Genomic DNA, 26,330 nt, shown 5'->3' on the forward strand with positions numbered 1-26,330 from the left:
TCATATAACACAACCACACATTTTCCAAGACACTCTTCTGTATCATCTGGAACGGATAGTAAATGTCACTCTCACTTTTCTCAACCTCACCCTTCTCCACCACACCACCTGTCCTCTCCACCTTTTTCTCAACCTCACCCTTCTCCACCACACCACCTGTCCTCTCCACCTTTTTCTCAACCTCACCCTTCTCCACCACACCACCTGTCCTCTCCACCTTTTTCTCAACCTCACCCTTCTCCACCACACCACCTGTCCTCTCCACCTTTTTCTCAACCTCACCCTTCTCCACCACACCACCTGTCCTCTCCACCTTTTTCTCAACCTCACCCTTCTCCACCACACCACCTGTCCTCTCCACACTTTTCTCAACCTCACCCTTCTTCACCACACCACCTGTCCTCTCCACACTTTTCTCAACCTCACCCTTCTCCACCACACCATCTGTCCTCTCCACACTTTTCTCAACCTCACCCTTCTCCACCACACCATCTGTCCTCTCAACACTTTTCACAACCTCACCCTTTTCCACCACACCATCTGTCCTCTCCACACTTTTCTCAACCTCACCCTTCTCCACCACACCTTTCACAACCTCACCCTTCTCCACCACACCATCTGTCCTCTCCACACTTTTCACAACCTCACCCTTTTCCACCACACCATCTGTCCTCTCAACACTTTTCACAACCTCACCCTTTTCCACCACACCACCTGTCTTCTCCACCCTTCTGTTGTTTTTGCATCAGATAACTATCTTCAACAAAGTAGTCTATTTTTTTATGTATATATGTTTTCTTCTAAACTGTGATAAATTTGAAAACATATCTCTTAATGTTTCATAAAATTAGAATATTTAGTGATTGGATAAGAAACGTTAGATAAAGATGACCAAATGTCTGTGCTGTTACTTTTAAGTCTTAACCAATTTTTTTTTATTTAGCTTGGAAGATTTGTTCAGCCATAGCGTCTTGAATGCCTGTGTTATTACAAAAGAATTATTTGTGTTAATATGGTAATTATATTATTGATTGGTTATACTAGGAAAGACAGTTTAAGGTGATGATAAGTCTGTGCTGTTACCACGGAATGTCTGTGCTGTTACTTTTTCATCAGATAACTATCTTCAACAAAGTAGTCTATTTTTTATGTATATGTTTTCTTCTAAACTGTGATAAATTTGAAAACATATGTCTTAATGTTTTATAAAATTTGAATATTGAGTGATTGGACAAGAATAGTTAGATAAAGCTGACCAAATGTCTGTGCTGTTACCAATATTTGTCTCTGCTGTTACTTTTAAGTCTTGAGCAACTTGTTTTTATTCAGCTTGGAAGATTTGTACAACTTTAGCCTCTTGAATGTCTGTGTTATTTCAAAAGGAATTATTTGAGTTATTATGGTAATTATGTTATTGATTGGTTAAACAAGGAAAGACAGTTTAAGATGATGATAAGTCTGTGCTGTTACCACGGAATGTCTGTCCTGTTACATGTTTGAAGGTAACAGCACAGACAGTAACAGCATAGACAAATTGACATTAATTACAGTTTTTTTTAATGAGACCTCCCTTGAAATGTTGAGACCACATGACATTGTGAACAATTCATATTTTCTAATATTCTGAAAAAATGGTTTTAGAAAAAAATATTTGTTTTGGCAAAAATGAGCAGTAACAGCACAGACATAAGAAAAGAGTATTCATGATAGGAATAAACTTCCCTGTCAAGCAGAATTATCCAAGGTCTTCTCTCACTTGAAGGACACTGCTGCCATGATAGTACAGGAAGTAAGCTGTATTTCTGTTATTTTGAATTATTGGAATCTTGAAGGATTATTTATTTTTCAGTTTTGATCCATCCTGGTAACAGGACAGACACTTTTTTATGTACAAGTGTTTCTTACCAAAAACCAATATAAATAAAAGAGTGTATCTTCAAAAGATAAGTTTATATCATGAGTTAGAAAGGTAATGTACAATATATAAACATTATTTACATAATATTTTTTATTTTTAGCAACATTAAACAATGTTGATGTGCAAACATAGGGTTACGGACACACCCTTCAGCTCAATTGAACCGCAATTAAGCAGTTTTAATTAAAATAAAATACCTAATAAGAAATACTGAAACTTAACTTTCAGACACCATGGTATGTTCTACGAAAAACACTTGTGTTTAAACATATCTAAAATAAATATTTTAATTGTTATTCAACACGGACTAAAAAACTCACTTTTTTTGAGAATGACCCATATATGATATGATATTTGTAGAATTTTCCTATTCGGAATATTCTATAAGTAATACGTTACCACTGTTATACCGAGGCTGTTGTCTCCCACAACTGCTGCTATAGCGAAATCTACCACAGAGATCTCAATTACCTCATGCAGCACGTGCGTAGCCATCTAGTTGCCATGTGACACCCTTCACTCTTGTCTCCTGCGAGAGCAAGTGCTCGGGGGACGGACGGGCGGGCAGCAGCCCAGTGGTAACGTATTACTTAAAGAATATTCCGAATAGGAAAATTCTACAAATTACATTAAGTAATACGTTACCACTGTTATACCGAGGCTGACTACCACAGTAGGCGGTGGGGAGCACCTACAACCCGAATTCTGACTGCTAGCGTTCCTTCCGACCAGCGGAAGTAAACACCAAGGCGGAAGCACTCGATGCGCATGCACCTAGCTAGGCGTTACCCTATAGGAATACCAAAGCACTGTCAAGCGCATACCGTAAGGCTCAATCGTCATTGCCAAAACGATTGGTGACTCCAAACGGCCCCACTGGATAGGTATTTCATCGCCGCAGCGGATGAGAACACTGTATCCGCGTGAGCTAAATCTTAGATCAGGTTAAACAGTCGAAAGAGGGAAATTAATTTCATTCAGACCGTATATCCCAGAGCAAGCCTACTTAAAGTATGCATTAGGCGCGTGACCTAATTCCAGTATTCGTAAGCATGTATCACAAGGTTGGAATACACGACAGACAATTAAATGCATAATTGTCAAAATACAAATAAGGACAAAACACACAAAAAGCCGCCTCACCTGTGGTGTGAGTGCGCTGGTTTGCAGGACCCCCACTCCTGTACCCACGGCGTGGGAACATTGGAGGCGACCCAGATTGACCACCGTGCAAGGACTGACGACTGCGATCAGCACCCCCTCCACGTCTTCATCAGAAACCTTTCTGAGGTAATGATTGGCAAAAAACGAGTCAGAACGCCAGTAACAACCTCGTAATATTCTCTGAACAGAGGTATTCGAGTGTAGGGCAAATGTTGCCGCTAGCGCCCTGATCTCGTGCGGGTTTGACCCCGCTACCGGTAACCCCCGAGACCAGTACGCCAGATTGATGACAGAACGAAGCCACAACGCAATCGAGTTGCGAGTTATGTCAACCGTGCGATTAGGGTTACACGATATGAACAGACGGTCAAGCCCTTGTCTACGTTCATTTCGAAGCCTTAAGATAATACTTAAGGGCCCTAACCGGACACAGCGCTCTGTCCTCAGTATCAGCAGGATGTAAGATTTCTTTGAGTGATCTTACAGTGAATTCTCTCTCCGTTTGCCCCACTCTCTGATTCTTGGCTCCTTCGTCACCCCTATCGAATCGTACCTTGGCGACATCGAGTGCATGAATTTCGGATACACGTGCCGCCGTGGCAAAGGAGAGGAGAAATGCTGTTTTCCAAGTCACATGCCGGAACGAAGCACTATGCAAGGGTTCATACGGAGCTTCCGTAAGTGATTGCAACACTAGGGAAAGATCCCAGGCCGGTGCCCGAAGGCGGCCCTTCTTAAGATCGTGCTGTTTGAAACCCTTGATAATACCCCATATCACCGGCACTTTGGAGAGACGGGTACCCATAGCAACGTCCCGTTGGCAATGGAACCCCCGGAGAGATTCCGGGTCTCTCGCAAGTGAGACATGAAACGAGCAATATCCTTCACAGATACCTTATCTGGCGAATGAATGTGATGTTTACAACACCACTTCGTGAAAATAACCCAACGTGCATTATACACCTTCTGGGTAGAATCACGATGCATACTAACGTATGCCCGAGACGCCCGGCGAGAAAAACCTTTACTCCTCAGACGCTCGGTGACAACATCCACGCGTGCAGATTGAACTGCCCTGCGTTTGGATGAAGCTGACGGGTGTGAGGGTGGATCAAGAGATCCGGTCTCACAGGCAGTGGAAGTGGCGACTGCGTGACCTGGGTCAGCAAGTCGGGGTACCAAGATCTGTTCGGCCACATGGGCGCGATCAGTAACATTCGACAGCGAACTCCTCGGAGCCAGCTTAGAATGTGTGGTATCAACGCTGTCGGCGGGTAAGCAAGAAAAACGCGAGAGCATCGTGATCGATGGCCCTCGGGTCCGGGACTGGTGATACAAACAACGGGAGTTGATTGTTGAACCACTTTGCGAACAGGTCGACCATCGGACGACCCAAACGTTCGCACAGCCACTGAAACTCTACTGGGTTCAGCATCCACTCTGTAGGGCTCGGATCCTGAGGCCTCGATAGAGCATCGGCCAGTACGTTCCGCACACCTGGGATGTGACGGGCGCTTATCTGGCACGGGACACTGTCCACCAGAGCGTAAAACTCGAACGTGAGATCGAGTAGCGAGTGACTGTGGGTTCCCCCCAGTTTGTTCACATAGAACACTACCGTCGTGTTGTCGGTCGCCAGCATGAGCCGGGCGTCGACAAGACGATGCTTCCAGTGATTGACTGCGTTGATCACTGCCTTGAACTCGAGACAATTGATGTGAAGACCTAGTTCGTCTACGCACCACAGCCCCGAGCTCACCTCCCCCTCTAGATGGGCGCCCCAGCCCACTAGAGAGGCGTCTGTATACAGGTTCAACGTGGCCCGGTAGGGCCGCATAGAGACTCCTGATAAGACATTGTAAGGGACCGTCTACCACTCCAGATGCGGTCGGAGCCGATCCGGGAGGGCGACGGTCGCACTGTTCACCTCCGTTGCTAACAACTGGATCAAAAACCGTTGAAGCGGGAGGAGTTGGAGACGACCCCGTTCGGTGCAGTCCTGGGCTGATACAAGTAGCCCTAACAGCTGTTCGCAAAAGTGAACAGTCTGTTGCACCGCTAAGACTTTGGCAATCATCGCCTGAATCTTGTGCCACCGGTCTGGGGGGACAAAGAGGCGATGGGACACCGTGTTGAACTGACCTCCGATGAACTGCAAGTTCTGAGAGGGGGTTAACTCGCTCTTAGGGAGATTGACAATCCACCCCAATTGCTCCAAGAGCCGACGTGCGAAAACGAGATGGCGTGACAGGGTGTCCGTCATTCGATTTGCTACTAGCGAGTCGTCCAGGTACGCGAAGTACCGGACACCCCTCCGGTGGAGGAACCCCACCATGGGGGTGGTTAACCGGGTAAACATCCAGGGAGCGGATGAAAGACCGAATGGGAGTACAACCCACTCGTAGTGCCTGCCTTGAAAGACAAACATGAGATACTTGTGATGATCCGGGTGAATCGAACATGCAGATAAGCATCCTTCAGGTCGATCGAAGCGAGCCAGTCGGCCGGCATGATCAGTGCTTTCAGGTCCGTCAAGCTCAACATTCTGAACTTGGGCGGCTGTCGCAGGTAGAACTCGTTGAACGATTTCAAGTTGTGAATCATTCTGAGTTCGGCACTGTCCTTCTTGGGAACGAGAAATATCCTGGAGTAAAACCCCGGTGTTATTTGTGGTACAGCTAACTCCCGAACTGCCCTCTTCTCCACCAACCTGCCGATGGCATCGGCAAGGAAGGGAAGATCGGTTTCCGAATAGAAACCTGCCAACGGGGCAACGGTGAGCGGCGGATTCGCTTTGAGATCAAGCCGATAGCCGTACCGAATCGTGTTGACCACCCACGGGTCGTCGAACACTTGTTCCCAATTCTCCCAGTAAGTCTGGAGTCTGGCTCCCACTGGGGAAGGAGAGGGGGCCCTGACAGGTTGCGGCAGGCGCAACTGTCCAGGGCCAAGTGACTCGGGTTCGCCTAAGGGCCAACCGAAGTTGGCGCTGTCGGCATACGAACCCCTCCAATGAGAGTCACCTGGAGGGGCCCTTGCCGTCCGTCGACGACTTGGGCTTCCCCCAGTTCCCCGTCTTCCCGCGAAAGGGCAGCTGATTGCCCATACCGGAACCCTCAGGGCGGGGCTACTTCCCAGAGGAAGAAGAACCCGACCCCTTAGACCTACCGGCCGCAGCAGCCTGGGGTGCGCTCCGGTTAGGAGCGGCACCCAGGCGCCTATGCAGGGACCCAACAAGAGCAAGTGTGTGCCGAGAGTCCTCGGCAACGTACTCCAGGGAAGCATTTAAACTGAGCAGGCAGTTGTAAATGCGCTGGTCACGGTCCGTGGGAGAACCTTCGACCAGACGGGCCGCTGCAGCCAAGTAAGTGTCTCCGTGAGACATGGAGTGCCGAGCGAGGGCGTCCAGCTGGTGCAAGGTAGCATGCGTTACCGTAGCAGCCGGTGGGTCACGGACACCCAACCGCTCAACATGGGCCTCCGCGGTAGGACCAGCCTCGGGAAAGGCAAGGTCATGTACCGGGAATAAACCCTTTCTCCACGACGTCGGAGGCAACGGGAGACCCCGACCGGAGGCCGCCGCGAAGGCGTTCTCCAAGGAAGGCTTGAAACCTCGCAGCAAGGTTGATGCGGGGAAAGCCGTGTCGGAAGATTCATCGTATACCTCGGAGGAACCCACAGTCGTGGATTCCCCGCGGTACCGGCCGGGGCATGTCCTCAAAGAGGTCATAAACCATGGCCACGCGGTCCTAAACCGATAGCGGGAGCAACGGTTCGGGGGAAGGACCGGTGACCACGGGAGCCGCCGCCGTACCGGTGGACCCCGCGTCCGACCCTGCGGCCACCGAAGTGGCCGGGGACGGAACAGCCAGCGGCCTATCCTGAGATAAGGCCGCCAGCTTGGAGTCCACAAGTTATGCAAGTAATGCAGCGACGGAATACCCGGACAGCACACGGGCCGCCAAGAGATCCGCCGCTTTACCGGTGGACCCCGCGGCCACCGAAGAGGCCGGGGACGGAACAGCCAGCGGCCTATCTTGCGATAAGGCCGCCAGCTTGGAGACCACAAGTTTCGACAACAATGTGGCGACGGAATCCCCAGACAGCCCGAGGGCCGCAAGGGGATCCGCCGCAGCCGAGGAGGTGGTACCCGCACGGGGACCCCGACCGGACGAACCGGCCACCACAGGGGTGGAGACGGACTGTACGTACAGCCGGTACCGCTCAAACTCCGCAGGCCCCAGACCTTCGCACAGGATGCACCGGGTGTCCCCGCAAGGAACCCTGCACCGCGGGCAACGATCGTGGGGATCCCGGGACGACAAAAACTTTCTGCACACCCCACAACTCCGAGGAGCAGGGGTAGAGGGGGTGGATACTGGGGACATATCCATGTCAGACATTGATTGTTTGCTATAAACAAAGAACAAAACATGGTTACAACGCACGCACCACAATGATTCACAAACGAACATTTTCACAAGAAAATAAACGAGCAATGTGAACATATAACATACACATATAACTTTTATTAAAGAAATAAGTGATGTTAACCCCCAAAACATACAAGAACAGGGGAAACGTAAAACACAACGTGCATACGCGAACCCCGCAAGTATATAGAAAAAAGGGCGGGAAAAATTTTCCGTTTGGCGGGAAAATTATAACCAAGCGTAGCTACTGCAACGCCCCATAAAAGCACAGTTTATTAGAGAATAAACTATAATAAATATCACCAAATCTTCAAGGAACGCTTCAGCAGGAGAAAACACGTCTTGCTACGCAGACGAAGGAGACAAGAGTAAAGGGTGTCACATGGCAGCTAGGTGGCTACGCACGTGCTGCATGAGGTAATTGAGATCTCTGTGGTAGATTTCGCTATAGCAGCAGTTGTGGGAGACAACAGCCTCGGTATAACAGTGGTAACGTATTACTTAATGTAATATGATATATGATGACATATGATATGATATATGATATGATATAAGACATATGACACATGATATGATGTATAGATATATGATGATATATATATGATAATATATGATATGATGACATATGACACATTATATGATATATATATATATGTTATATATGATATGATATGCGATGACATATATGACACATGATATGATATATCGTCGTATCATGTTTTCAGACAGCCATGTTTGTTGTGAGTACTCCCGCTACATTGAGGGTTGTGGCATCACAGACACTGTAAATACTCAGATGATGGCTTGATTTTAAGATAAAATTGTCTTTTATAAGTGAGTGAGATGTTTTACGATTGTTCTTGTGATTAGCAAGTAAACTAGAAATGTTTCTCAAGCGTCCGAATAATATATGGTATGATATGATATATATGATATATATGATATATATGATATGATTTAGTAAAATCTAAATATTTTTTACATTTGTATACTTATCCTGCATTACTCCTTAATGCATTCACTGCTTACCTTACGACAAAAAAAACTGGGACAGCTAACCGGCGATGGTCCTTGGGTGAATTATTCTGTTCACAATCCAACTTTTATATCCCGCCGTCGCTGTCCCGGTGATCACGTGACCAAAGGTCAACTCTTCACATCACTGCCTGTCGCCCGAGCTTAAAAAAACATACTTTTGAGGTTTCTGAAGCCAAAGTGGGGAGGCAAGTCTGCGACGGGTGGGCCTTAAACGTAGTAATGCAGGATAAGTATACAAATGTAAAAAATATTTAGATTTTACTAAATTTTTTACTTATCCTGCATTACTCCTTAATGCATCTGTATCGGACGGTATGGAGGTGGGAAATCCTCAATACAGAAACCTCAATAATTCACACCCTGACACCTGACACAGATTAGTCAGTAACCCGTTAAGCGGAAAAGTTGAGAAAAAACGCTTATACGGTAGGGTATTACAATGTGGCAAACAATTGCACATGGGAATTAAAGAATAGTTCCCTATACATTTTAGTAATAAAGACAACGAGCTGCTCAGCCAAATCTTTACTTACTATATGATTATAGCCCTGATGACAATAACTTGTCTTCCCTTGGCGAAATCTGATCAATAACACCGAACAGGAAAAGGCTCTGTATAGGGCGTGTATATTATTTGCGTCGAGGGTTGGTGACTTGCTGAGCTACAACCAACGGCCCAAAACTGCGTACACCTTCAATGTCCTCGAGAGTCACATCGCGAAGATAATGACTAGCGAAAACTGTGTCAGACCTCCAAAAACATCCTTCCATGATTGTCTTGATAGTACAATTGCTGTGTAAGGCCATGGTAGAGGCTAATGCCCTGATCTCATGAGGATTATTCGTTCTTGGTGGATCCAAATTGGCGATCGAATAAGCCTGAAGGATGACTGCGCGTAACCATAAGGATATGGTGTTGCGACTGACCTCGGTCGTGGATGTAGCAGATACGGGTATAAATAACCGCTTCCTCGAACCACGCCTAGTCTTGGAACGGCGGATGAAAATTCGCAGTGCCCGTACCGGACATAATAGAAGTTCACCCTCATCCTCACTGCCCACAATCGTCGAGATTGGTGGAATGGTGAAGGAACGATCAGGTTGGCCTGGTAATTGATTCTTGGCAATAAAATCCCAGCACAACCCTAGATGTACCGCTCCGTGCGTCCCATGCTCAAAACGAACCCGGGTGATGTCGATTGCATGTAATTCGCTCACCCGTGCCGCTGTGGCTAATGCCAAGAGAAACATTGTTTTCTTGGTGAGGTCATAAAATGAGGTTGCATTGAGGGGCTCAAATGGGGGTCCTCGCAAACCTCGAAGTACCACGTTCAGATCCCACGCAGGTGGGCGGAACTTGGTCTTCTGATCCTCAAGCCTAAAAGAGCGTAATAAGGCCTGTAGTTCCGGGATCTTAGTAATCTTACGATTATCCGGAACGGCCAACACTGAGTTAAGTGCAACCAAGTACGTGGTAATGGTGCTACCTTTCAAGTGTCTCTGGGTACGCAGATGTAGGAGGTATTCAGCTAAAAACTGAGGTGACGCCGTAGTAGGATCTTGACCTTTTGCCTTGCAAAAAGTCTCAAATGATCCCCACTTATCATCGTAAAGGCTTCTAGTAGAGGGACGATGAGCTAAGGTTATAGCTTTAGCTGCCCGATCCGAATAGCCTTTGGCACTTAATGCCTTTTTAAGACGAACCAACCGTGCAGACGAAATTTGTCTGGTGTTGGATGAGGCAATTTGCTGTGAGGGTGGATTAGTAGGTTGGACCACTGTGGAAGGTGTAGTGGATCTTTTCCTGCTAGCTTCCTGAGCTCGACGAACCACCCTCTCGCTGGCCACCAGGGCGCGACCAAAGTCAGAGCAAGTGTTCTTGTCTCTTGGATCTTTTGTATTACCCTGGGAAGTAGAACTGGTGGCGGAAATGCATACGCCTTTATTCCTTCCCAAGGAATGCTGAATGCGTCCACCGCCCAAGCCTTCGGATCTGGTAACGGGGAGACATATGTCAAAAGTTGGTGGTTTTGGCAAGTTGCAAACAGGTCGATGTTTGGTTGCCCGAACTTCCGAACCAATAATTGGAATGCTTCTGTGTGAAGTTTCCACTCGGTGGGTGCTACCCTGTCTGGGCGTGATAGAGCATCGGCCAGAATATTTCGACATCCGGGGATGTGCTGAACTATGAACTGTAGTTGCAGCCGATCCACTAGATGGAAAAACCTGAATGTCTGTTGAAGTAGCGAGTTGGAGTGTGTTGTTCCCTGATTGCGCAGGCACCACACCACAGTGCTGTTGTCTGTGGATATGGATAGTTGGGTTGATTGTAGTTGATTCTGCCAATGGGATATGGCTAGAATTACGGCTTCCAACTCCAGATTGTTTATGTGCCATTTCCGATGAGCGCTTGACCATAGCCCTGAGACTGTCTGGTCTTGTAGGTGAGCACCCCACCCCTGAAGGGAGGCGTCTGCGAATAGGTGTAGATTCGGGGACAACCCTGATAAAGAGATTCCTCCTAAGACATTCGACTCTATCGTCCACCAACGGAGATAAGGTCTCAAATTCGTTGGTAGCATGATGGCCCTGAGTGGATCCTGACTCCTGATGTAGGGATTCAGGAATTGTTGTATTGGGCGTAACTGTAATCGGCCTCTGTTGGTTAGGTCCTGGGCTGAGGTGAGTAACCCTAGCAACACTTGCCATTGGTGAAGTGTGCGTGGTTGACAAAGAGCAGGTGACAGGAGGCGTAAAATCTTGTGCCATCTGTCCCTGGGAACCGACAGGAGGTTCTGATCTGTTTGAAATAGTCCTCCTATGAACTGGAGTCGAAATGATGGAGTTAACTCCGATTTCGCCTCGTTGACTATCCAACCCAGTTGATATAGTAGTCTTCTGGTGAATTCCCGGTGACATATTAACGTCGGTGTGTGTTGATGACACAGGAGACAGTCGTCTATGTACGACTGGAACCAAATGTTCCTCAGTTGTAGAAACACAGTTATGGGCTTCATTATTCGTGTAAATAGCCACGGGGCCACTGAAATGCCAAATGGGAGTACTGCCCACTGGTAGTGGACCCCATTGAACTGGAACCTGAGGAATCTGCGATCTTTGGGATGAATCGGTATGTGCAGATATGCATCCTGTAGATCGATACTGATCAAGGAATCGAACGCTTTTATGCTGGTTCTGAGTAGTCTCAATGTAATGAGGCGGAAATAGGGTGGACGCTTCAGATAGAGCTCGTTGAAAACAGAGAGATTGTGTATCATTCTCATCTTGTCTGAGCCCTTCTTGGGTACCAGGAAGATGTGAGAATAAAATCCCGGAGTTAGCGCTGGGGTGTGTATAATCTCTACGGCTCTTTTCTCCAATAGTAAGTCTATGTTGGCCTTTAAAAGGACATGTTGCTTCCTTGGATAATTCCCCGGAATGGGTGCCGTGGTCAACGGAGGAAAAACCTCTATGTCTAGTTGGTAACCCTGGCGTAGAATGTTGAGAACATAATCGTCCCTGAGGATGCTCCAGTTCTTCCAAAACCGATTCAGTCTCCCGCCTACAGGGGTATCGACAATTGGGACGACTGGGGGTAGGAGATCCCAGTCGTGACTGTCTAACATTTCAATGTTTGCCCCTCCTATCACCTCCCTTACTGTGGTATTTACCACGTCGGGATTGATAAGAACCCTGGGGTTTTCCTCTGCCACGCCCCTTGCCACGAAAAGAATCTTGCACCTGTCCTTCCTTAAGCGACTCACGTCTAGGCCTGTAGTTGCCTGACTTGCCCGATCGCTGGGAAAAATTTTGAGAAACATGCTCCAAAGCCTTGAGTGCTGTTTCATCCCTAGCGTAACTGGAAACCTTAGCGTGTGTGTCTGAAATCTGTTCGTTGAACAGAGATGATGAAGACCAAGGTTGACGTAGCAATCTGCGTTTAAACTCTGAGTCCCAAGTAGATAAGGCTAAATAACCCAATCTCCGAGTGACAGTTATTTCTGCCAACGCAGCTTTAAGATGATTTCTTATATGGTCAATCTGACGCTGTTGAAAATCAACTATAGTTTGGAGGTGATCTAGTCTGTTAGGATTATCCTCTGACAGATCCTGCTCTACCGCCCGAGTAGACGATGCTAATGCTGCTAAAGGTTTTAATACCCTTCGGATTTCTGTTTCAATAAACGCAACTCTGGTATCCTGAACCTTAAGAGTGGTAGGCCTTGACGAGCCTGTCATTCTGTGTATATCCTCATCCAAACTATGTGCCTGGTTTGCTGCCTCAAAGCCATGAATAGGAAATTCATCCTTCCTAAACCTGGGAGGTCTGAATGACGGTGTAAGTGTGAGCTTGGAGAAGTCCTCATCCAAAGATCTAATCATATCTGACATCATAGGGTCAATCGGAATCGACGTAGGATGTGTCCAAATAGTATCTTTTTTATCTACCCCACTACCCGGGGAAGGTACTGAAATGAGGCGGTCAGCTACCCAATCAGGTACTTGAGCCAGGCTAAGGTGAGTATTCCATTCGTTCGCGGAATCTCCCTCCTCACCATTAGAACCATCTGATGAATCAGAACGACGTTGATGTGTACGTCTTGATGGTGAACGACTTCTACTCCGATGTGCAATATTACCTCTGACCGAGGGCTTAGATGAACTGCCTGGTGACAAGGAATCATGCGTTGATGTCCAAGTACGGGCAGGTGTACTGGTACTACTCAACGAAGAATGTACTGTATTATGACTCATAATAGGAGTGTTATACACATTAGTCACTGGAGTAGGCGGTAAAATATGTGCCGTAGATGTAGTTGATGCAGGTGTCTGATACATAGGCATAGGTGTAGGCAAAGGCATAGGCGTAGGCATAGGCGTAGGCGTAGGCATAGGCGCAGGCGTAGGATACAGTTGTGTCATAGACTGCTGCCACATTGATTGTAGAAAATTTTGCATCCAATTAGTGTTTGGAATTGGCATAGGCGCCTGCGCTGGATACATTGGTACAGCGCTAAGCTGATCGTGCGCTGGTTGCGTAATATCATACGCTGATAACCCTTGGGCTGAAGTCATTGTAGAAGCGCTTGGGTAGTAGGGCTTGGCTGCGCTCGGCGCAGGCATATGAGGCGCAATGCTCAATGGAGTAGACTTGAGTCTAGCTTGGCTTGGCGCTATCCCCGACAACGCATCTTGAGACGCTGGCGCACTGTCTGCATACGTAACAGATGTAGAATTCTCCAAATTAGGTGCAATTATAATACGCCCAACATTCTCCGGGAGAGAAGATTCCGGTGGCATGTGCACCTCCGCGGTGACAGTTACGGCCGACCTATTATCCCTCATAGATAAAGGTTGCGTCGTAATGATCGAATCCTGTCCCTCGCTCATTTGCGATAGCGATAGAGACATTTTCCTTTTCTCAAGACGTGATTGCTGCAAAATACGTTTGTGAGTGACTTGCCTATACCTCGCGAAACTCTTTGGAGAGAGGTTTTTACAAAAAACACATTTAGAATTTGGTGCACAAATTTGTGTACATGACAAACAACGTGGGTGAGGATCTTGAATAGATTTTTTCCCACGACAATTAGTACAACGCGCAAGCATAAGTTACGCAATAATATACTAGAAGAAAACGGGACTGGAATTTACTGCCGTAGATAATTTCTCGGCAAAATATTTGAACGAGTTGATAGTGTATAAATGCTTGAATATACGCAACTCAATGAACCGCCAAAGCTAGAAGTATTGAAAACAACATATGAAATATGTTATACATACCTAGCCGATAATTGTAAACAATTGACTACCTTTACCAAGCAAACAATTGTAACACAATTCAAAATGGCGGGGAACAGATAGCACGTGGCGGGAAAAAAGACACGTCTCTTTTTCCGCCTCAAAACATCAAATACAACTTCACAACATGTTGAAAGTAATATGAAAGGTATACATCACCCATCGCAGAAGAATTTTAGAATGGTAGACGAATGGAAAGCCTAAATAAATCCAAAAAAACGAGAGCTCCGCTGGAAACGTCCTAGCTATGTCGCGACAGGCAGTGATGTGAAGAGTTGACCTTTGGTCACGTGATCACCGGGACAGCGACGGCGGGATATAAAAGTTGGATTGTGAACAGAATAATTCACCCAAGGACCATCGCCGGTTAGCTGTCCCAGTTTTTTTTGTCGTAAGGTAAGCAGTGAATGCATTAAGGAGTAATGCAGGATAAGTAAAAAATATATGATATGATATATGACATGATATATGACATGACATGACATGACATATGACATGACATGACATGATCTGATCTAAATCAATCAATATTTGGCACACTGGTTTCTTCACTTCACAATACAACAGCACAAATTCATATTCAAGTGTAAAATAACAGCAAGGACTCGGTCAGCCTCCAGCTGGCTGCATGAGGTGAACACTTACGTGAAGACCGCCGCACAGAAGGAGCCATTTGGGGACAAACACGTGCCATGACAGCTCCACAGATATTTGTCGTCTTTAGGAAATGGTAGCAGGCTGGTGTCAACAACAATTTCTGCAATAAACAGCATGATTGAATCATGTTTTACGTTGCTTTTAGCAATAGTCAGCAATATGAAAATGAGCATTGAAATCGGGGCTTCCATGTGACAAGCAAACAAATTAACCACAAGGCTACACCTGCCTCAGAGTGAGTAAGTCATGTGTAGGTGTGGTGGTGGTGGTGGTGGTGAAATGGGGCTTAAAGTCACATTCAGGATTATTGCACTTATATGGCAATGCACATGTGTGAATGTGAGTTTCTGGGTCTTCTTGTACGAGTCCAGTCTAATGACCATTTTCTAGTGCTAGCCCACTGAAGTACCATGAGGCAGTCTAACTTGGATATCCACTCAGACACAGTATACTGACTCCGAGCCAAACAGTTCTTGTTTTAGCCCCTTATGCCAAGTGCCAGACAGGGAAACCATGAGTACAATATTTTAAGGCTTTTGGTGTGATGCCGCTGGGATTGAACCACCAACATTTTGTTGGTGGCAAACACTCTTTCCACGACACCACACAGGAGGTGCAGTGTGAATGGAGTTTTATGCAAAAAGGACCAATGTTGCTTCTTGCTGTAGCAGTATTCTCACAATACCACACTGGCCTGTAGTGAATGAGTGAGTTGGTTTTAACGCCGTTTTTAACTATATTCCAGTTATATTTCGGCGTGTCAGCTTAATGTGGGAGGAAAGCCCGAAGTGATGCAGGTCTCAGACGTTTACCGCTTCGGTGAAACACACGAGCACGGGTATGGTGCTGACGAACCTAGAAACATAATCGGGGAGAACCGGGATTCGAACCAACAATCATAGGTTTCTGGCGTGCCCAAGGGACGCAACTCAGCGCAGCGAATAGCGGAGCCTTAGACGACTGGGCCACCCGTGCCCCTGGCCTGTAAATATGGAACTGGGTTGAATCAAATCATCTTGACACCATCACAGCCTGTGATGTCTTATACTGGACAAGTCACAGTTTCAAGTGGGAGCTGTGACACAACCGCCACAGTACTGAACTCCTGGCATGGAGGTACTTCAAACAGCAATCATATCTCACACCCAAAACTGATTCCTGTAGCTGCTGAATCCTCATTAGTCATTGGCTACTCACAGAGACAGTCACTGGGTACCTATCCTGACTCAGAATCCTGAGTCATGCATTGTAACAGCATGATACAATGAAACCAGACTACCTGCACTTTTGTTCCTCATCTCGGTGACCGTCACCTTTTGTACAACTCCGTCCGCTGAACCGAGGACAGTAATACTGTCGTGACTGGCTAAACCTACAACATAGAAGGTACTGACACATTCCTCATGTTACAATTCAAAATTCATGCTAGCCCGTGACTATTGGAATTGTGTTGAGGAAAACAAATATAAAGATGACTAGTAGCATTTAAGGGCTATAATTTTGAACGAGTTCTCAAGGTTTCAATTTTGCTTCAAATTGGAACTGAAAAATTACTGACAGAATGTAAATAGAGTACATAGTTTAGTCTTGTTCAAGCATGACTAGCTACAAACGCTGAGGACTTGTGAAATAAGGTTTAGACAAGTCAGGACTAATCATAAAAAAGGAAAAAAGACCGATGAATTTCTCAGGCTGCTAAACTAAACCTCTCCAGCCATTCCTGGAGACTGCATGACAATATGGCCGCACTCAGCAATAGCCATGTGTGAAAACCTGTAAATAATCAGATCAGGGTCCCATTCCATAATGTGACCCTAGCGCTGCGACTACCGTATTTTCTTGAGTATAGTGCGCACCCATGTATAATGCGCACCCCCCTCTAGCGGGTTCAATATTTTGGAAAAAAAGAAATTTGAATATTATGCGCAGAAAAAAATTACACCGTACCCTTTCAGCGAAGTCCGGCAAACGAACGGGTGCTGAGAAACTTCGTCAGTACAAATTCAAAATTTGAGATAAAAAATCACCAGACATGTTTATTTACCGTTTAAATAGTATTTATTGTTCTGCTAGGCATTGTTTTATATCTAGGGATTAAAATTACCTTGTGTATTTTCTCATAAACTAAGCCGGAAACAGCAATCAGCTGTACACACGTTTTCTTGGAATCGACAGGTGATTCGGTCAAGACACACCCAATGATATAACTTTTTCGGATTTTTAATGCAAGGATCGGCATTAATTGTATCTGAAACTATTTTTTTTATCAGGAATAATATATTCCATTATTTTCTTAATTATATGCAGCCTTTACTAAACATATTTAAAATAATAATAACCCTAAGCGAAGCAGCTGATCGCTATTGCCGGGTATTATTTTTTACATGTAACCAGTCTGACAAGTCACCGTCAAGGCTCACGCGCATGTGATCGCGTGATCGCGAGAATTTCATGTTGACATAGAATCGTCAAACAAAAACAAATATGACTTTTAACGAGTCAAAGTATGTCATTTATGAATTAAGTTACAAACATAAGTCCAGATATACAAAGAAAACTTTTTATAGCCAGACAGTGTAATTACATGATTATTTTGCGTACTTCAGTATGGATTTGTTAACATGGCATTTCCGGTGTTTCGCGCTCACGGTAATGTCTTTCAATGGGGGAAAAAAACATCCAAACTCATAATTCGTGTATAATGTGCACCCCCTTCTACACAGCTGTGTTTTTTCGAAAAAAAGTGCGCACTATACTCAAGAAAATACGGTATCATATGTAAGTATCATATCGTAAGTATTGGAGTTACGATCATCTCAGCACTAAAATCAATTTGTGGAACAGGGCCAAGAGAAACAAGTGACAGATATTATGTGCAACCTACCGGTGCCGGCCATCCAGTGACTTCCTGTTACTGTGGCCTTCTGGGAGAAACTCAGTTTGTTGTCTACTTTAACACTGTGAGTCAATAAATATTGTTCCTTGCTGGATATCAGTAGATAACAATCCTGCAAAGAAAGGGGGGTGAGTAACATGGGATTGAACAGTCTTGTGACAAGGTGATTGTGGCATTAATGTTTCATATTATTATTCTATGATGTCTTTGAGCCTAGCAGTCGTTTAGCTGAAGGGCACAATGGTTGACTTTTTATATCATTTCCGGTTGGGGAAAATAGATGTCATATACAGTGTAACTTTCAATAGAAAGTGGTATGCCTCTTAGAAACATTGAAGACATGGAAGAAGTATGTTTTCATGTACTGTGAGTGAGTGAGTGAGTGAGTGAGTGAGTGAGTGAGTGAGTGAGTGAGTGAGTTGGGCTCAGTGCCGCTTTGAAAAGTGTTCCTGTTACAGCAAGGCGTGTCAGCTTTATGTGGGAGGAAAACTTGAAGTGATGCACGTCTCAGATGTTTACCTCTTTAGTGAAATCCATGACGGGAATTGGGGAGTTAGGGAATTGGGGAATTCTACGAGCACGGGTAAGGTGGTAACAAACCTAGAAACAAATCTGGGGCAAGCTAGGATTAGAATTCCGAATTATAGCTTTCTGGCATGCCCAAGGGATGCAACTCTGCCAGCAAACTGACTTGGCTACCAATGCTCACTGTGAGTGAGTTTGGTTTTACGCCGCTTTTAGCAATATTCCAGCAATATCATGGCGGGGGACACCAGAAATGGGCTTCACACATTGTAGCCATGTCAGAATTCGAACCCAGGTCTTCGGCATGGCGAGCTAACGCTTTAACCACTAGGCTACCCGACCGCCCCGTTCACTTAGAGAAATGTTCCAATATTTGGGTACATCTGCCCTTTAAACCACCATCAAGTAATGCCAGTGTTAGTACTCACCTTCAGTTTCTTCCAGCACATGCAGGAGATTCGAAGATCATCCTTCTCCCCGTAGAGGCATGCCGGTCTGACGGACACCTCGTCCCCACCGAGAGTCACGTCCATCAGGTGGATCACTCCACTGTTGTAACCAACTGCCAAAACAGCTGAAACACAGTTGAATCATCCTGAACTTGCTTCCACAGGAGATGTCACTTGGGCGATATTAATGGATATCTCCTAGGAGATATTGCTACAGTGAACTGCATCACTATGCTTGCAGACCACTGTGACATCATCGGTCACTATGACTTCATAATCAATGACTTCACTTGTCTCCCTATCACTGAAGCTTGCTAGATCCAATTTTTTTCAACTCAAGGCACTAACTGTACAAGCTTGAAAATGTTGGAGTGAGTGAGTATGGTTTTACGCCGCTTTTAGCAATATTCCAGCAATATCACGGCGGGGGACACCAGAAATGGGCTTCACACATTGTACCCATGTCGGGAATCGAACCCGGGTCTTCGGCATGGTGAGCGAACGCTTTAACCACTAGGCTACCCGACCGCCCCTGAAAATGTTGGAAGAATGATTTTGGATGATAAATAGAATCTCATCCTCAAGTCTTTTAAATCAAACAAACTCGTTAATAAAAGTTTAAAACGTCTCAGCATTGATAATGCCTCCACAACAAGTCTAACTCATTGTCTAACAAGAGTTCTGGAACAATGGCAGAAAATGTCATGATGTCTCCATTTCAAGTGTCATGACCGGTCTCTAATTTGCCACCCATCCTCGTGAACAGCGTGTAACCATAGTAACCATTACCTCGCTTGTCCTGTCCCAGCTGCCGACACCAGGACACGGAGGTCGGGATGCTGGTGTGAAGGGAGAGAACTTTCACAACACGACAGTCTTCACTGAAACAACATGGAGTATCCACAGAGAGATGCTAACACAGAGAGACATCGTATTGGGAGTAAAACATCTGATTCTAATCAGCTGGATATTAATTATACCTGGATTATATATTCATTTTATTTAAAATACTCATGATGGCAGCCTCTAGAACAAATTCAGGCATCATTATTTGTGAAATTTCAGCTAAGTGTTTGATGGATGACGACATTCGCTGGCACCAGATGAGAGCCCTCGGTCCAGGCAGACCAGCTCAGGGGTCCTTGGGTCGTTGCTTATGCATAATGACCTCACCAAGAGTAATTATTTGTATAAAGATAATATTATCTATAGGCGTGCGGAAAATAGATGAAATTTTTTTCAGTAATTCTCAATGAGCAATATCATTTTTACTTCATGCTGATTGGCTAGTTCCTTCTAATTGTTCCATTGTTTTCATCGTTTGTGGAAAGAACCATGGCAATGTCGCATTATATGAATGTACTATTGCAAATAATAAAAGATGACTTCAGCCATTGTTCATGACGTCACATTTAATGTGGCATTGTTCCAACAACAGACTAAATGGCCTGATGTATCAAATGACCTAAAAAGAAAACGAGAAAGTCGCTGGCTTAAGTTCGGAACTTTAGTGAATTCACTCATGAAAGCCAATCAGCAATTCTCTGTATTTTGTAGGCTATTCTCTAATGACTTCTACATCAATAATCGCAAATAGTTTGAACCCACTGACGAGTTCCTGGAGTTTTACTTTTGTACAGAAATAGAGTGACATTGTGGATTTTCTTAGGAGTCTGACAAGGACCCCTCGACATTCATTCTTAACATTCAGCACTGCAATGATTGACAGCTGATTGTGTAGCTGGCATTACAAAGAGTAAAGCTACAAATATATTTTTCTGTTTTATCTCCCAGATTCATTATACTGAAGGTGAGTTGTGTTTAGCGCCGCTTTTAACAGTATTCCAGTTATATCGCGGCGTGAGGGGGCACGGGTGGCCAGTCGTCGCAATTTGCTGTGCAGAGTTGCGTCCCTTGGGCACGCCAGAAACCTATGATAGTGGGTTCGAATCCCGATTCGCCCCGATTATGTTTCTAGGTTTGTCAGCACCATACCCGTGCTCGTGGGTTTCACCGAAGTGGTAAACATCTGAGACCTGCATCACTTCGGGCTCTCCTCCCACAGTAAGCTGACACGCTGCGATATAACTGGAATACTGTTAAAAGTGGCGTTAAAACCCAACTCACTCACTCACTATATCACGGCGTGTCAGCTTAATGTGGGAGGAGAGCCCAAAGTGATGCAGGTCTCAGACGTTTACCACTTCGGTGAAACCCACGAGCATGGGTATGGTGCTGACAAACCTAGAAACATAATCGGGATTCGAACCCACAATCATTGGTTTAAGGCATTCCCAAGGGATGCAACTCTGCACAGCGAATTGCGACGCCTTAGGTGACTGGGCCACCCGTGCCCCCTTTACTGAAGGGTAAAGACTGGAAATCTTACGGGTGCAGACAGGGCAGGTGAACCTTCCACAACACAACGTCTCCATTCTTCATGCAGACGGCCAGCAGGGAGTAGGGGCCTTCACCCTGGCTGCCTTGGTAGCAGTCAGACCAAGAGAGTTCTGCAGAAGTAATGAATTAACACTTGAACTCAAAAAGAATTTTGGAAATGAGCAAGTTACTTGTTTTCATCTGCTATTGTTTTATCTAAATCAGAATACAGTCATACCCATCTAGCCTGATCTATAGTTTGTGTATGATGAACAGTAATGTGTTCAAAGCGTTGCAATAAAAGTTATACAGCATTGTGTACAAGATGCAACTGCTCACTGAATTACAGAGCTTTAGACAGGCCTAAAGTAACAAGTAGTCCCTGAAATATATTCATATATAGGTTAAAAAAAAAAAAATTCCATACCGGAACTCTTGATTCTCTTTTTGATTAAATCCTCCTTGGGGCACTTATTGCATTTTCCTTGCTCAAGAAAATCTACATGACATAGTTGTAACCATTTTCCTTAATAAAAAATGTTACCACACAAAAAACTTCGTTTTTGTATGATATACGACCACCCTTACGGGGCCTCACCCCCAACGGCGCCTCACGCCAGGGGGAGCAACTCTCACCCAAATCACTTTCCTTATGTCATCTTTAAGAGACAGACGTGTTGATTTTTCACACAAGACAAAAATAAGAGAAATCATAACCTCTACAGGTTTGTAAAAGTTTTTAAGGTACCCCAGAAAAATTCAAAAAGGAGTCCAACACAAGTCTAGAATGATTTGGCAAGTCTAGATTGCCCCAGCTCTGAAATTTAGGATTTTATTTTTTTCAATTAATAGACATACTTTTTAAAATAAGATAACTTTATTTTTTGGACTAAAAGTCAGTCTTTAAGTACCCTGAGTTGAGAATGGTATGAGTTTAGACTGATAGAGCCGAGAAGGGGGTGTGGGCGATTATTGATTAAATATAGGCACTGGGGTCTGTCCCATGGATGAAACTCTGGGACACACATTCCACCTACCCATAGCTGCCAACTTGTATGTCTGTCCCCGGAGTGCACTGAAGGTGAGGTCACCAGGAAGTGGATTGTTGGAGGCATACATTTGTGACAGATCCGCTACCTGTAACCATGGCAATGACAACTTGTACATCACAGGCATCCCAAAAGAACCCATTCCTAGTGAGTGAGTGAGTATGGTTTTACGCCGCTTTTAGCAATATTCCAGCAATATCACGGCTGGGGGACACCAGAAATGGGCTTCACACATTGTAAACATGTCGGGAATCGAACCTGGGTCTTTGGCGTGACGAGCGAACGCTTTAACCACTAGGCTACCCGACCGCCCCCCTGGTTCCTAGTGAGTGAACATGGTTTTACACTGATGTCAGTCCTGCAGCAATAAGATGCTGATACAATGGGCATGATGGGAACTGATGAAAAATTCCCAATTTCATCTACAGTAGAACATGGATATAACGAACTCAGATACAGCGAACAAACGGATACAATGAACTGTTAAAAAATCTCCGATTTATCTCCTATATAATACCATATTAAATTTACGTATATAACAAACTCTCTACAGCGAACAAACGGATACAGCGAACTGATATCTGATCACCGGCAAGCCCATCTATCACTAATTAGTGATGTGTATAGCGAACTGAGAAATCTCACTCAGTGTCAAGTGTCACTGACAATTGGCTGTACGCAATCAGCGGCGAATCAAAATCAAAATCACAGACTACACATCTCCTATGTAAATCGAAAAATGATAAATATGTTTACATTTTGTACATGTATTTGATAACAATCTTCAGAAAATGTTATCAATTTAATGTTAGTAAATGAATGTTATAAATTGTTATCAAATGAATGATCACTGTTAATACAAATCAATGCTGCAATTATGTGTATTGTGTTTTGTCTTATCCTAGATGGCGGACGTTTCCGAGCGAAAACGTGTATAATGAACAACGGATATAACAAACTGATTTCTCTGGTCCCTTGTAGTTCGCTATACCCATGTTCTACTGGAAATGGGGACTGAATACCAGTCACTAATCTAAGAGTTACTACACCACTGACTTATTTAATGTCGATGCATGGTAACTATGGAAACAAATTATAACTCCTCCTACCGTAGTCGACGTAATAGGCATCCTAGATGCTTAGAAAATTTATGATAATTAAAACCGAACACATTTTAAATTTGTTGTCAGTGGTGGAAGAGAACAGATTCAGTTCAAACGTCCATGAAACAAACTTAGCATCTTCCCGAGGCAAGGGGTTAAAAGTTCAGTTTCCACCCTTGTTGAACAAGGCTCGAATTTCGTGGCTTAAATGTAGTGTGACTAGTGGCTATTTCAAGTTATGTCACTTCTATTGACCAAACAGATTCCACGTATCACATTACTTGCATATACTTCAAACAAAGTGGTGGCGCCCTGTCAAATTCCAGGACAGTTTGGCAAACTGGGCTTCTATACTCAGCTGACTCCCTTGCCTCGGGAAGATGAAATGATAGTTACAATACCCCTTCTATACTCCTGTGTTTACTGTAAAAACATCTGTAACAAACACAAGACATATGGATGTTGTGTCAATTTTCACTGTCATTTGTGAGACGTAACAGAGCTCTAGATAAGCTGCGTATCTGCGTAAAATACGCATCAGAAATGCAGAAATACGCAGTAAAATAAAATCCAAGCGTATCAAATATGCAACGAACATTACAGATACGTTACCAAAATAAAACTTGTGCGTATCATCAAAATATTGTGAAGTAACCCTGTGTATTCGATTAGCAAATCAGAAACTTATTTTGAAATTATAAACGGGCATTCCGTCAGCCTTGCCAAACTCCACGATGACAGTTACATCATGATCATTTGCCATCACACTTTCTTGTGGAAGTATCGTGGTATTTTTGAGTCCTATAAAGCTCTCGAACCCACACAACACCAATTTGCAGGGACTAGGTGAGGTGAAATGGGGTTTAACGTCTCGTCCAAGATTATTGCACTTATATAGCGACGTGCATGCACGTGTATGTGTGTGTGGCTGCTTGTACTAGTCCGGACTGATGCCGATTTATAGTGCTAGCTCACTGAGATACCATGCCGCAGTTTAACATGAATACCCCACTCAGACACAGTATACTGACTCCGAGCCGACCAGTCCTTGTTTTAGCCCCTTGATGCCGAGCGCTAGACAGGGTAACAACAAGTACCATCTTTTAACGTCTTTTGGTATGACGCGGTCGGGGATCGAACCCCGGACCTTCCGCTCTCCGGGCGGACGCTCTACCATTAGACCACGGAGGCGGTCGTTTGCAGGGACTAGATGAATAGTGTTTTTAAATATTTAACTTAAATACCCACATGTGTAAAAACTAGTGGGTAACAGGAATTTGAATACCCAGATAGAATTACTGATACCCAGTGATTTTAAAATGCATGGGTAAAATACCCACAACACCAAAAGCTCATCTGGAGCTCTGCGTAAGCTGAGCACTCATTATAGCATTTGGTTGCTTCCCTCCATCTGGAACCAGGCCTCTGCTTGACTTGCTGGTTAGACATAGCGGCTACACCAAAACACCGACATATCTATTCATGGGGACGGAGGAATATAGGGTATTCAACATTGTAAAGTGTGGACGATGTAATCTCACCTTTTTCCACGTCTTCTTGGTATCTGATGTGGTGTGGATACACACCTGGTGGTCATGTGACACACTCGCCAACACACACCTGCAACGCAAACCAGACCAACATTTTCATTATATAGGGTGAGGTGAGGTGAAACGGGGTTTAACGTCGCGTCCAAGATTATTGCACTTATATAGCGACGTGCATGCACATGTGTAGTCTGCTTGTACTAGTCCGGACTGATGCCGATTTATAGTGCTAGCTCACTGAGATACCATGCCGCAGTTTAACATGAATACCCCACTCAGACACAGTTACTGACTCCAAGCCGACCAGTCCTTGTTTTAGCCCTTTAATGCCGAGCACCAGACAGGGTAACAACAAGTACCATCTTTTAACGTCTTTTGGTATGACGCGGCCGGGGATCGAACCCCGGACCTTCCGCTCTCCGGGCGGACCCTCTACCATCAGACCACGGAGGCGGTCTCATTATATAGAGAGATGTAGCAAAACACATCTAACATCTAACATTCCATTGTTACCACATTTTCTTATGTAGTGCACACTTGAGTATAATGACAACATACTAAGAGCAAGATTCTCATTGCCCAAATGAAATCATTCGCCATCAGTTCCCTTCAAGTAATAAATCACAATGCAGAATTTGAAATTAACAGAGGTCCTGGGGTTCTGCACAAATAATGATCTCCCCTCAATTTACCTGCTAAGGACAATTTGATTAAAATCTAGACAAATCCCTGTGGATGGTCCCCTCACCTGCCAGCTATGTCCCCTCCTGCGGGTGACCAGGACACCACCTTGTAGCCCTTGCTGGACGTCTGACAACCTGTCCTTGGACATAGTGTCCGGTCAAGCATCAGCTGATGGATTTCCTCTAGCAAAAGGCAATACAGAGGAGTGAGTGAGTGATTATGGTTTTATGCCACTTTAATCAATATTCCAGCAATGGAACACCAGAAATGGGCTTCACATAATGTACCCATGAAGATTCCGGGGTAGAATAGGTCTTCAGCAACCCATGCTTGCTGTAAAAGGCGACTATGCTTGTCGTTAAAGGCGACTAACGGGATCGGGTGGTCAGGCTCGCTGACTTGGTTGGTGCATGTCATCAATCCCAATTGCGTGGATCAATGCTCATGATGTCAATCACTGGATTGTCTGGTCCAGACTCGATTATTTACAGACCGCCGTCATATAGCTGGAAAATGCTGAGTGCGGCGTAAAACAACAAACCAACCAATCCATGTCGGGAATTAAACCCAGGTCTTTGGCGTCATGAGCTAAAACATTAACCACTGGGCTACCCCACACCTCAAAAGAGAGGAACATGATGGTACTACAGATTGGAGATTCTGATACACAGCTATACAGATATTAG

At 45.0% G+C, this 26,330-nt stretch overlaps 1 protein-coding gene across 1 annotated transcript in view; it reads right to left on the minus strand.

Moving 5' to 3' along the window:
* The window catches only part of LOC124128642 (general transcription factor 3C polypeptide 4-like), a 41,821-nt gene that overhangs the window by 13,979 nt on the left and 1,512 nt on the right, over positions 1-26,330 (minus strand). Inside the window, exons 3-11 of the mRNA XM_048389767.1 lie at positions 25,709-25,826; positions 24,955-25,033; positions 22,299-22,398; positions 21,272-21,392; positions 19,672-19,763; positions 18,862-19,007; positions 17,897-18,020; positions 16,292-16,384; positions 15,001-15,112 (exon numbers count right to left, since the gene is read on the minus strand). Of these exons, the coding sequence (XP_048245724.1) occupies positions 15,001-15,112; positions 16,292-16,384; positions 17,897-18,020; positions 18,862-19,007; positions 19,672-19,763; positions 21,272-21,392; positions 22,299-22,398; positions 24,955-25,033; positions 25,709-25,826 (985 nt within the window). The remainder of the gene's footprint in view (positions 1-15,000; positions 15,113-16,291; positions 16,385-17,896; positions 18,021-18,861; positions 19,008-19,671; positions 19,764-21,271; positions 21,393-22,298; positions 22,399-24,954; positions 25,034-25,708; positions 25,827-26,330) is intronic.

This window comes from Haliotis rufescens, unplaced genomic scaffold (genome assembly GCF_023055435.1).
Source record: "Haliotis rufescens isolate VD_foot unplaced genomic scaffold, xgHalRufe1.0.p SCAF_10, whole genome shotgun sequence".
NCBI lineage: Eukaryota > Metazoa > Mollusca > Gastropoda > Lepetellida > Haliotidae > Haliotis > Haliotis rufescens.